The sequence below is a fragment of the Eumetopias jubatus genome, unplaced genomic scaffold (genome assembly GCF_037043125.1).
Source record: "Eumetopias jubatus isolate StellerSeaLion01/CBP00866 unplaced genomic scaffold, mEumJub1_p1.0 scaffold_7, whole genome shotgun sequence".
Lineage (NCBI taxonomy): Eukaryota > Metazoa > Chordata > Mammalia > Carnivora > Otariidae > Eumetopias > Eumetopias jubatus.
In genome coordinates this window covers 104,002,418-104,014,354 of record NW_028274813.1, presented here as the reverse complement: position 1 = coordinate 104,014,354, position 11,937 = coordinate 104,002,418, and the positions used below count along the sequence as shown (strand labels likewise).

The 11,937-nt window shown below is 36.2% G+C and overlaps 1 protein-coding gene across 11 annotated transcripts in view; it reads left to right on the top strand.

Annotated features, from left to right (window-relative positions):
• The window catches only part of HERC1 (HECT and RLD domain containing E3 ubiquitin protein ligase family member 1), a 188,963-nt gene that overhangs the window by 63,954 nt on the left and 113,072 nt on the right, over positions 1-11,937 (top strand). For all 11 annotated transcript variants that reach the window (XM_088024837.1, XM_088024839.1, XM_088024831.1 and 8 more), the window contains exons 10-14: positions 85-256; positions 2,098-2,232; positions 2,549-2,714; positions 7,779-7,904; positions 8,817-9,038. In XM_088024837.1, the coding sequence (XP_087880963.1) occupies positions 85-256; positions 2,098-2,232; positions 2,549-2,714; positions 7,779-7,904; positions 8,817-9,038 (821 nt within the window). The remainder of the gene's footprint in view (positions 1-84; positions 257-2,097; positions 2,233-2,548; positions 2,715-7,778; positions 7,905-8,816; positions 9,039-11,937) is intronic.

Below are 11,937 nucleotides of genomic sequence, written 5' to 3'. Positions count from 1 at the left end.
TTTGTTTTTAAAAGAAACAGTATTAACTATTATCTTCTGTAAATTATTACATTTAAATTAGGCTTTTGTTTATTTTATTTTTAGATAATGAAGTTTATGCCTGGGGCAATAACTCAATGGGGCAGTGTGGCCAAGGAAATTCCACAGGTCCTATTACTAAGCCAAAGAAAGTGAGTGGCTTAGATGGCATAGCTATTCAGCAGATCTCTGCTGGAACATCACATAGTTTGGCATGGACTGCTCTTCCTAGGGATAGGTAAGAATGCCACGTTTAAAAACTCTTGTGTTCTAATAACAACAGAAACACCAATGAAAACAAAAATAATTGTACTTTGTTCATAAAATGCCCTTCTGAACATTTCTAGTATTGATTTTTTTACTGTCACAGAAATGACATCTAGAGTTCTTTCGATTTGAGTGTTGAGGCTATATTATATAAGCAAGAAGTTATACCCTCTATTTAAGATAGTTTCTTGATTTAAGTGTCTTTTAAACATTTTGAATTCCTTCTCTGTCTCTAGATCTGATTTTAAAAATTAAATGTCTCCATATTAAGAGGAAGTTACATTAAAATACAGTCAGAACTAGGTTTTATTTATTTGTTTATTTATTTATAAAGATTTTATTTATTTATTTGAGAGAGAATGAGAGAGATAGCACAAGAGGGGGGAGGGTCAGAGGGAGAAGCAGACTGCCTGCTAAGCAGGGAGCCCGATGTGGGACTCAATCCCGGGACTCCAGGATCATGACCCAAGCCGAAGGCAGTCGCTTAACCAGCTGAGCCACCCAGGTGCCCTGTTTTTTATTTTTTTAAAGATTTTATTTATTGAGAGAGAAAGTGAGAGAGAGAGAGAGAGAGAGCATGAGTGGGGAGGGAGAGGGAGAAGCCGACTTCCCTGCTGAGCAGGGAGCCTGATGCAGGTCATGATCCCAGCCCTGACCCTGGAATCATGACCTGAGCCGAAGGCAGATGCTTAACTGACCTAGCCACCTCAGTGCCCCAGAGCTAGGTTTTATTAAATAGTTGATTAGCCTCAGTGGCCTTCGTCTGGTTGATTTTTTTAAAACAAGCAGTGGCTATACTTTTAAAGGTTGCTTTTGCAGAAATTTAGCTTTTTCCTAAAGAGAGAACCATATCTTTTTAGAAAATCAGGTAGATGATTTTTATTAGGAGTATGAATTTTAAGGAATTTTAGGGTTGTTTCAGATATTTTCAGATGCATGTGGGCTAATTTAAACTTGGTATATATTATATTTGCATTCCAGACCCTTGATTCAGATGGATTTATTATGACATTCTTTTTTTTTGATTTATTATGACATTCTTACCAATAAAAACATTTATAGATAATTACCCTCCAAAACAAAAGCTAAAAATATAATAAATTGATTATAAATAATTTGCTGTTCATATTAAATTTGCAACTTCCCAATTCGTATGTAGGTAGTTGGTTCCCAATATCTTGACAGTCTTCAGAAGAGTCTTTAGGAGTTGTTCTTTTTTTTTTTTTTTAAAGATTTATTTATTTATTTGAGAGCAAGAGCGTGAGTGTATGTGAGTTGGGGAATGGGCAGAGGAAGAGAATCCCAAGCAAACTTCCCACTGAGTGCAGAGCCTGATGGCGGGGCTTGATCTCATGGCCCGTGAGATTATGACCTGAGCCAAAACCAAGAGTCAGATGTTTAACTGACTGAGCCACCCAAGTGCCCCAGGAGTTGTTCATTTAATAGCTTTTAGTTTATTGTTCTATAGAGTCAGGCTGTTTTTCTTAATATGAAATACACATTTTATAGACCCTTAGAACCAGAAGACTGTAGTAGATCCTGTGGCTCAGGTCTTGCCTTTAAGTGAGTGAATATCCAACTTTTCAAAGCAGGTTGTGGTTATATGTTTTCTCTTTGAAGAACTGTAGGGATAGCAAATTCTTGGTTTTCCTTGGTTGCTAAAATGAAGGGTTTTAACTTTTATAATTAAGAAGGTCTTCTGTATATTTTGTTGAAGTCTTTCAGCTTTATTAATGGTTTAAATTTTGTTTTTGATCATGTGTGAAAATTCCCGTTAAGGTTACTACATGATTTTCTTATGCTTCCTTCTAGACAAGTTGTTGCATGGCACCGACCTTATTGTGTAGATCTTGAAGAGAGTACCTTCTCACACCTGCGTTCTTTTCTTGAGAGATACTGTGATAAAATAAACAGTGAGATTCCCCCACTCCCTTTCCCTTCATCAAGGTATATTACATATATGTATATTGGTGTGTTTGTGTGTTATGTCTGTTAATTACTCATTTTGAGCTTGACTTTTCTTTTTTGTTCTGTTTTCCCCTCAATTATATTAAACTTCTTTAGAATCTAAAAAAGAGCTAAACTTAGGTACTTATTGATAATGACCTTTAGGAAAAGTTACCCATAATTTCATGAATCACGTTTTAAAAATCACTATTGGTCATAATTTGACAAAATTTTTAAAGAGAAAAAATGTTACCCAAACTGGATAGCACATGCTCTTTTATGTTCCAGAAGTTCACAGCACTTTGTTTGGTTTCAGGGAACACCACAGTTTCCTCAAGCTGTGCCTAAAGCTGCTTTCAAATCACCTTGCTCTTGCACTTGCGGGAGGGGTAGCTACCAGCATTCTTGGGAGACAGGCAGGTCCACTTCGAAATTTGCTTTTCAGACTGATGGATTCAACTGTCCCAGATGAAATTCAAGAGGTAAGCATATAGGACTTGGAATCTGTATCTCAAGCCACATCTTTCCCTAAAGTTGTAGCTCATAAATTCAACCATATATTGGAAAACTTCAACTGGATGCTATTTCCCTTACTCCTTTTCTTGGTGGAAGTAAATGTTTTTGATTAACTCATCCTTTAAGACTCATCTTTGGGAAGCCTTTCATTCTCTGCTCTCCTGCCAGGTTAGGTTTCTCTTGTATGTGTTCTCATTGCATCACATTGTATTTTAGTTGTCTGTTCACAAACATGCCTGTCTTTTCCACCAGAGGATAAATTTTGAGGATAGGGACCCAGTTTTATTTTTTATTATGGTAAAATACATACAACGTAAAATTTACTGTCTTAACCTTTTTTTTGAGAGAGAGAGGGAGAGGGGGATGGGAAGGGACAGAGGGAGAGAGAGAGAATCTCAAGCAGGCTCCATTCCCAGCTTGGAGCCTAATGTGGAGTTCGATCTCATAATCCTGAGATCACGACCTGAGCCAAAATTAAGAGCTGGACGCTTAACTGATTTGAGCCACCCAGGTGCCCCTATCTCAACCATTTTTAAATATAGCTTGGTGGTATTAAATACATTCATAATGTTCAGCCATCATCACTACCCATCTTCATAATTCTTTTCATCTTATAAAATTGAAATTCTGTACCCACCCAACAATAACTCCTGATTCTCTCCTTTCTCCAGCTTCTGGCAGCCACCGTTCTACTTTCTGTCTCTTTGATTTTGACAGTCTAAATATGTCATATAAGTAGAATCATAAACTGTCTTTTTGTGACTGGCTTATTTCACTTAGCATAATGTCCTCAGGGTTCATCCATGTTGTAGCAGGTGTCAGAATTTCCTTCCTTTCTAAGGCTTAATAATCTTCTGTTGTATGTATATATCACATTTTGCTTATCCACTCATACATCATCTTTATGACTTTGGATTAAGCAATAGTTTCTTAGATGTGACACCAACAGCACAAGCAACCAAAAAAAGAGAGATAAATTGGACTTCATCAAAATGGAAAACATTTATGCCTCAACGGGCATTATCAAGAAAATGAACATACAACTTATACATAGAATGGGAGGAATATTTGTAAATCAAACGTCTGATGATATTCTAGTTTCCAGGGGCACCTGGGTGGCCCAGTTGGTTAAGTGTCTGCTTTTGGCTTGGTCCATGATCCCGGGGTCTTGGAATTGAGCCCCCCAACCCCCACCCCTTTCCAGGAACTCCTGCTCAGCGGGGAGTCTGCTGCTTCCTCTGCCCCTTCCACCCCCGCTCATGCTTGCTCTTTCAAATAAAGAGATAAAATCTCAAAAAGAAATATTCTAGTTTCCAGAATATATAAAAGATCTTTACAACTCAACAATAAAAAAGATAAATAACCCAACTTTATTTATTTTTAATAACCCAGCTTTAAAAATGAGCAAAGAATTTTGAGTAGACATGTTTCCAGAGAAAATATGCATATGGCCAAAAAGCACATGAAAAAATGCTCAACAGCCTTAGTCATTAGGGAAATGCAAATCAAAATCATAATGAAACACTACTTCACACCCACTCAGTGGCTATAATCAAAAAGACTGAGGATTGTGTTAGTAAGGATGTAGAGAAATTAGAACTCTTGTATATTGCTGGTGGTAATGTAAAATGGTACAGCTGTACCATTTGGAAAGCAGGTAGTTCCTTAAACATTGTTACCATATAATGTAGCATTTCCACATCTAGGTCTGTATCCAAGAGAATTTTCACTCAAAAACTTGTACAGGAATGTTCATAGCAATATTATTCATAATAACCAAAAAGCAGAATAAGCAAATGTCTGTCAACTGATAAATGAATGAGCTAAATGTGGTATGTCTGTACCAGGATAATCTTATTCAGGAATAAAAAGAAAGATTTTGATAACATGCTACAACATGACTGAACCTTGTAAGCATTATGCTAAGTGAAAGAAGCCAGTCACAAAAGGCCACATATTATATGATTATATGTATATGAAATGTACAGAGTAGGCAAATCTATAGAGAAAGAAAGTAAATCAATTGGTTGTTAGGGGTTGGGGGAGGGAGAGAGGGGAGTGACTGCTAATAGACACAGAATTTCTTTTTGAGGTGATGAAAATGTCCTAAAATTAGAATAGGGGTGATTCACAACTCTATGAATATACTAAACCACTGAATTTTATACTTAGAAAAGGTGAATTTTATGACATGTCAGTTACATGTCAATTAAAAAAACAAAAAGGATAACTCATTTTTCAACTGGAGAGACATATCCCTGGCATGTGGGTGGGAGAAATATTAACCGGGTGGTGAATGGGAACTTTGATGTTTCAATATTTATCAGGAATGAAAGTGTAGTATTTTTAAAAGGTCAAAAAGTACTGGAATAAAATAAGGAAAGTAAATTTTAAAAATTATCTTTGGAAATTGTTTATTTATTCCTTGACTGTCCTTGGTAGTTACTCTATTAGGAGAGTCCTTGGGAGATGAATTCTCAGGATGTGTACAAAGCTGTTTCTGTTCCTTATCTCTGAAATTTCTAGTAACTTAATCTGTTTATAGCACTCACTATTGCTGCTCTTTTTTGTTTCTTTTTAAATGCTTTATTTTGAGTCATTTGTAGACTTAAGGAAAAGTTGCATAAAAAATAGAGTTTTCTCACTCAGCTTCCCCAATGCTAATGTCATACATAACCATATTACAGTTATCAAAATCAAGAAATTAACATTAGCTTCATACTATCAGTACACTAAACAGCTTATTAGAAATTTGATCAGTTTTCCAATACTGTCCTTGTTCTTTTGAGGAATCCTATTCAGTATCCCATATTACAGTTGATTATTGTTTCTCCTTGGTCTCCTACACTGTCACAATTCCTCGTTTTTTCCTTGTCTTTCATGACCTAGACAGTTTGTGAGTACTGGTCAGTTATTTTATTGAATATCTCTGTTGTTTTCTCATGATTGGACTGGGGTTATGCATTTTTGGCAAGAATGCCACAGAAATGATGATGTGTCCTCAGTATACCACATCATGGAGTTCATGGTACTGGTGTCTTATTACTTGAGATTTTGACGGTGATCACTTGGTTAAGGTGGTGTCTGTTGGGTTTTTACCTCCATCAGTAGCTTCTGAGAGAGGGTAGATAGGAAAAATATTCCTTGAAAATACACTCACAATGAAGTAGTTTGTGAATTGAATATCTTCGTGAATAGTTGAGGGCATAGAATTCTAATCTAAATCATTTTCCTGTTAAGAATTTGTTCTCCCGTAGAAGTCATTGTCTTCTAGCTTTCAGTGTTATTACTCAGAAAATCAGTGCTCTTCAGGTTTTTATCGTATGAATGGAAATCTGCTTTTCTCTCTGGATTCTATAGCAAGTTCTATTTGTCCTTTGTGTTCTCACATTTCAAAATAATATGAACTGATGTGGGTCTGTTGTTAACCATTGTGGTTTGTACTTGGGTGGACCCTGTTAATTTCAAAACTCATAGTCTTCAGTTTTAAGAAGTTAGCTTGAAGTATTTTGTATATTGATTTCCTCTTCATTGTTTTCTATGTTTTCTCTTTCTGGAACTCCTTATTATTGGGATACCAGACCTCCTGGATGAGTCCTCATAATTTTTCTTATGTTTTCTTTCCTGTTTTCCATTTTCCCCCATCTACTTTATGAGAAATTTAATTTTATATTCTAAACCTTCTATTGAGTTTTTTAAAATTTCTTCCATTGTATTTTAAATTTATAAGAGCTCTTAATAATCAAGTGTTTCTTTTTTCTAGTCCAACACCCTCATTTTAGTGATAAAGAAGCTATGACCCTGAGAAATTATGGGGCCTCAGATAATGCAACTGTTCTTAATAGCTACCTGGATATTTGTTAGTCCAAGTCCTTCTTGTTTTAAAATTATTAATTTAGGGGCACATGGGTGTCTCAGTTGGTTAAGCGTCTGCCTTCATTTTGGGTCATGATCCTGGGGTCCTGGGATTGAGCTCCACTTCGGGCTCCCCATTCATTGGGGAGCTGGCTTCTCCCTCTCTCCCTACTCGTGCTCATTCTCTCTAATGCCTTCTGTCTCTCTCTCAAATAATAAATAAAATTTTTTTAAAAAGTTTATTTACTTATTTGAGAAAGACAGCAACAGAGCATGAGCGAGCATGAGCTAGGAGGTGAGGGAGAAGCAGACTCCCTGCTGAGCAGGGAGCCTGATGCGGGTCTCAATCCGACGACCCTGAGATCATGACCCGAGCCGAAGGCAGATGCCCAACTGACTGAGCCACCCAGGCGTGCCCCAATAAATAAAATCTTTACATAAAATAAAATTCTTAACTAAATGTCCAGTTCTTAGGGAGACCTTCTGTGAGCCCATAGGCCATGTTAGTTACCTGTGTGTGTGTTCATTCAAGTTTGTACTTCGTTTTACTTTCCCTATATGTGACTCCTTTCACACTTAAAATTACTTGCTCAGGGTCTCTTTCCCACTAGACTATAGGCTTATGAATGCAGGACTTTTGTCTGTCTTGTTCATTTCTGCATCTACAGCACTTTGCAGAGTCTTATCAGGCCCAATGTTATAGAGTTGGTACTAAATATTTGTTGGATGATGATTAGCTGTAAGTGGCAAATTCAAAACATGTATTCTAGACGAACCATGAGAGACTATGGACTCTGAGAAACAAACTGAGGGTTCTAGAGGGGAGGGGGCTGGGGGGTGGGTTAGCTTGGTGATGGGTATTAAAGAGGGCACGTACTGAATGGAGCACTGGGTGTTATATGCAAACAATGAATCATGGAACACTACATCAAAAACTAATGATGTAATGTATGGTGATTAACATAACATAATAAAATAAAATACGTATTCTAATCTACTTAAAGACATCTAAAGGATTGCTTGCTTTCTTTTTTCATGTCACTTTATTCAAACTTCTGTGATCTACCTTCTTCAGATTTCCATGATCCTAATAGTCAGTGCATTTATTTTTCATGTGTTTCTGTTAAAAAGATAAGGAGTAGGCCCGTAAATACACTTTTCTTTTTTGATACTAGGTGGTAATTGAAACTCTGTCAGTGGGAGCAACCATGTTGTTACCTCCATTACGAGAACGTATGGAATTGCTTCATTCTCTTTTACCCCAAGGACCTGATAGATGGGAAAGCTTATCTAAAGGACAGGTGAGCCTTTGCATGGTATCTAAGTAAACCAGTAATATCACAGACACTGAAATAGACTGAGAGGGAAATAAAGCTATCGATTACCATGTATTCATGGAATAATACTTTATGGGTTTAGTAAATCCTAATATTTAATGTTTTCTGCTGGAAGAGTTCCCAGAATTCTAATGAAGGTGAAGCAAATGATAATCTATTAAATGATTTGGGGCTAATTATTAAAATTTAATAATTTGTTGCTTATATATCAAACCAGAGACGTTTTGGTTTATATAGTGTGCTAAGTTGAAATCAAGGTCATGTGCTACTGTTGGTTCCATGCCCAGAACATTGTTTAAAATTGCTTATATAAAAAGTAAAAGAAGGTGACTGTTATGAAAATGTATTTGAGGGCATGAATGTGCTTATTCTTTCCATTTTTAATATCTTATGTACATTAAAATAAGTACATTTTACTCGACCAAGTAGAACTATCAATTGTAGAATTAGAGATTTCAGGGGAAAAGTGGTACTCACTGGCAATATCATATCCACAGATGCCTCCAATGAGTAGTTTTCAGTAATTTAGATTTCAGGTGATTTATTTTAAACATTAGAATAAATAGTTACATTGATAAGTCTGTAGAAGAATATATAGTATAATTTATCTATTGACATTTCCTTCTCTTACAAGTCCTAAAATCATTATGCAGAGAATACCATTTTGCTTAGAGTTTTGGGTATTATAGTAAAAGAAGGAATAGAATGCTGTAAGTTACGTTTTTCCAAATGGTATCAGTGGAATAGCTTTTCTTTTAATTATACACTTCCTAAAATATCAGGATATTAAGTGGGATCCTTTTTTTTCTTTTAAAGTGCATTTTAAGCTAATTACTTATTTGTACGTATTTCATTGATGAAAATATTTTTCTTTAGAGAATGCAACTGGATATCATTCTGACAAGTTTGCAAGATCATACCCATGTAGCTTCCTTACTTGGCTATAGCTCACCCTCTGATGCTGCTGACCTCTCTTCTGTGTGTACTGGCTATGGAAACCTGTCAGATCAACCTTATGGCACTCAGAGCTGCCATCCAGACACCCATCTGGCTGAAATTTTGATGAAGACTCTCTTAAGAAATTTAGGATTTTATACCGTAAGTTGCTCTTTTTCTTTATAGTTAAAAAAAAAAGCTTGGATTTTTTTTTGTTTGTTTGTTGTTTCTTTTTTGGAGGGGATAGGGATGGCTTCAGGTTGAGGTAGTTTGATATTTAAATACATATGAAATAAATAAAACTCTAGACTCCACTTCCCCAGAGGCAGAAAACATATGTCAGGCTTCTGAAATATTGCAGGAGCCAAATGACTTGTAATTGAGAATTCCAAAAAGATTTTTTTTAGAATTTTACCAAGTTTTTCTTATGTTAATGTTCAAGAATAAACAGATAAAAATAGTTGCCAACATTTGCAAGAGAAGAATAATGAGGAAGGGATTAACCTTACCAGATATAATCCTGTAATTACAGTGTGGTTAGTACTTACTAAGAATAGGCTGATCAGTAGGAGAGAAGACAGTGGACACTATAGCTTTCCCTGTGTTAGGATGCTCTTAATTCTTAAGTGTTTCTTAAATCCATCTCTCACTCCCCCATCCCCATTTCTGTGGATTCTAACTCACAACATCATTACCTAATGCTAATAACAGTGTTGTAGTTATTGTCACTTTTTGCTGATCTCTTCTCTGCATCTTACTGCTGGAATAACCTCATTGTATTAAATTAAAACCCCTTCAGACCCTTCATCATTTGGCTTACACACCACTCATCTGAGTTCGTGGACATGGCATTACCTGTTTCCAGCTTGTTCTAATCTGTGACTTCTTCAGGGAAGCCTTACCCAAATAACCCGATTTAACCATGTTAATTATAACTTGGTATAACTTCAGCAATTTTTAGGGACAAGGTGTACTGTGTGACTTAACTTTGAGTGGTTTGTGTATCCTTTCATATTGTTTCCTAGACCTTGTCAGGGTCAGGTCTGTATCTTCTTCTGTGCAAGTCTTAGTGTTCTATTCGGTACACATTAAAAGGTCGCTAAATCCGAATGACAGTTGGGCCTATATAATTATTTTCTTTCAGATTTAAGAATATAAATTTGATCTGATGTTTGGCTGCACATGGAATGGGAACAATGTCATAATGTCATTTGTTATTGACAGAACATTTTTTTCCAAAGTTGTGAGGAATACTTATGCGGCATGAAAGTAGTGCCTTTCTCAAAGTAGACTGGCTGTCACTGTCAAGTGCGAAGCCCATGGAATTCTTAACACTACAGATACAGTTCGATGTACTTGTCCTTTGGTAGAAAACATCCTCCAGTTACTGTGATTTGATAGTTTTGCCTTCAGCACTAGAAGCTGCTGCCAGGTAATTAGTGGTACATCGTTAGGGCACCTCCTTGCATAGCTGCTACGTGTACTTTAGGCAAGAATCTAGCCTCCTTGAGTCAGAGCTTTCTTAATGCTTTTATTTGTCCTTCTTACAAAGGAAGGTATAATCTTGCATTTATATAATTAAAAGTGGCACGTGCACAATGATGTGAACACATTTGACACTATTGAGCTGCATATTCAAAAATGGTTAAGGTGATAAATTTGATATTGTATGTATTTTACTACAATTAAAGATAAAATTAGTGAAAAAAAGTAGTGCCTTTCTAATGTCATTAGGGCTGGGGTAAATGTGTATGTTATATGGAAATGGAAATAAAATACTGCTTTTGGGTGAAAATCATAAATTATTTCTTTCTGAAGTGATTTAAACCAAATTTGTCATGTTCTTTTTACTTTTTTTTTTTTTTTTAAGAGAGAGAATGTGTGTGATAGGAGGGTTGGGGAGATGGGAAAGAGGGAGAGGGAGGGTGAGAATCTCAAGCAGGCTTCATGCCCAGTGTGGAAGCTGACGTGGGACTCTATCTCATGACCCTGAGATTATGACTTGAGCCAAAATCAAGAGTCAAACACTTAACTGTGACTGAGCCACCCAGGCGCCCCTGTCATGTTCTAAGATTTTGAAATGATGGTGCTTGTCTTAGTCTGTTTGGGCTGCTATAAACAGAATACCATAGACTGGGTGGCTTTTAAACAACACAGACTTGTTTCTCACTGTTAGAGAGGTGAGAAATTCAAGGTCAAGGTGCTGGCACATTTGATGGTGCCAGCTTCTTGGTTCATAGGTAGCCATCTTCTTGCAGTGTGTCCTCACACAGGGGAGCTCTCTGGGGGTCTCTCTCATGAGGGCACTAGTCCCTTCCCAAAGGCCCCATCTCCAAATGCCATCACATTGGGGATTAGTTTTCAACATACGAATTTTGAGTTGACACAAACATTCAATCTAGAGCAGTGCTTATTTGGCAGCTTATAATGGTGTTTATATGGCAAGGGCCTTAAAATGTGCTGAGACTCTGTCTTGCATATTGTAAACATAGACCATACTTTATGCATAAAGGTGTTCATCACATCTTTATAAGAAATAAAAATTTTAAACAACTTAAAATATCTAAAATGGCTAGGTAAATTATGGTGTATACGCTCAAGGGAATATTATGACCCTTAAAATTTATATACCCATGATTTGTGAAGACAGATAATATTTACGAAATCTGTTGGAAAAGAGAAGATTAAAAACAGTATGCAATATTACGAAAAAATTGCAAAAGTCACAAAAATCAGAAAGAAATAAACTAAAAAATATTAGTAGTGATTTTCTTTGGGTGTTCACTAAATGGCGATTTTAACTTGTTTTTAAATACAGTTTTGTTATTTTCTAAATTTTTTACAAGAACGGTTTTTGTTTTAATTTTATTTTATTATGTTAATCACCATACATTACATCACATCATTAGTTTTTGATGTAGTGTTCCATGATTCATTGTTTGCATATAACATCCAGTGCTCCATTCAATACGTGCCCTCTTTAATACCTATCACCAGGCTAACCCATCCCCCCACCCCGCTCCCCTCCAGTACCCTCAGTTTGTTTCTCAGAGTCCATAGT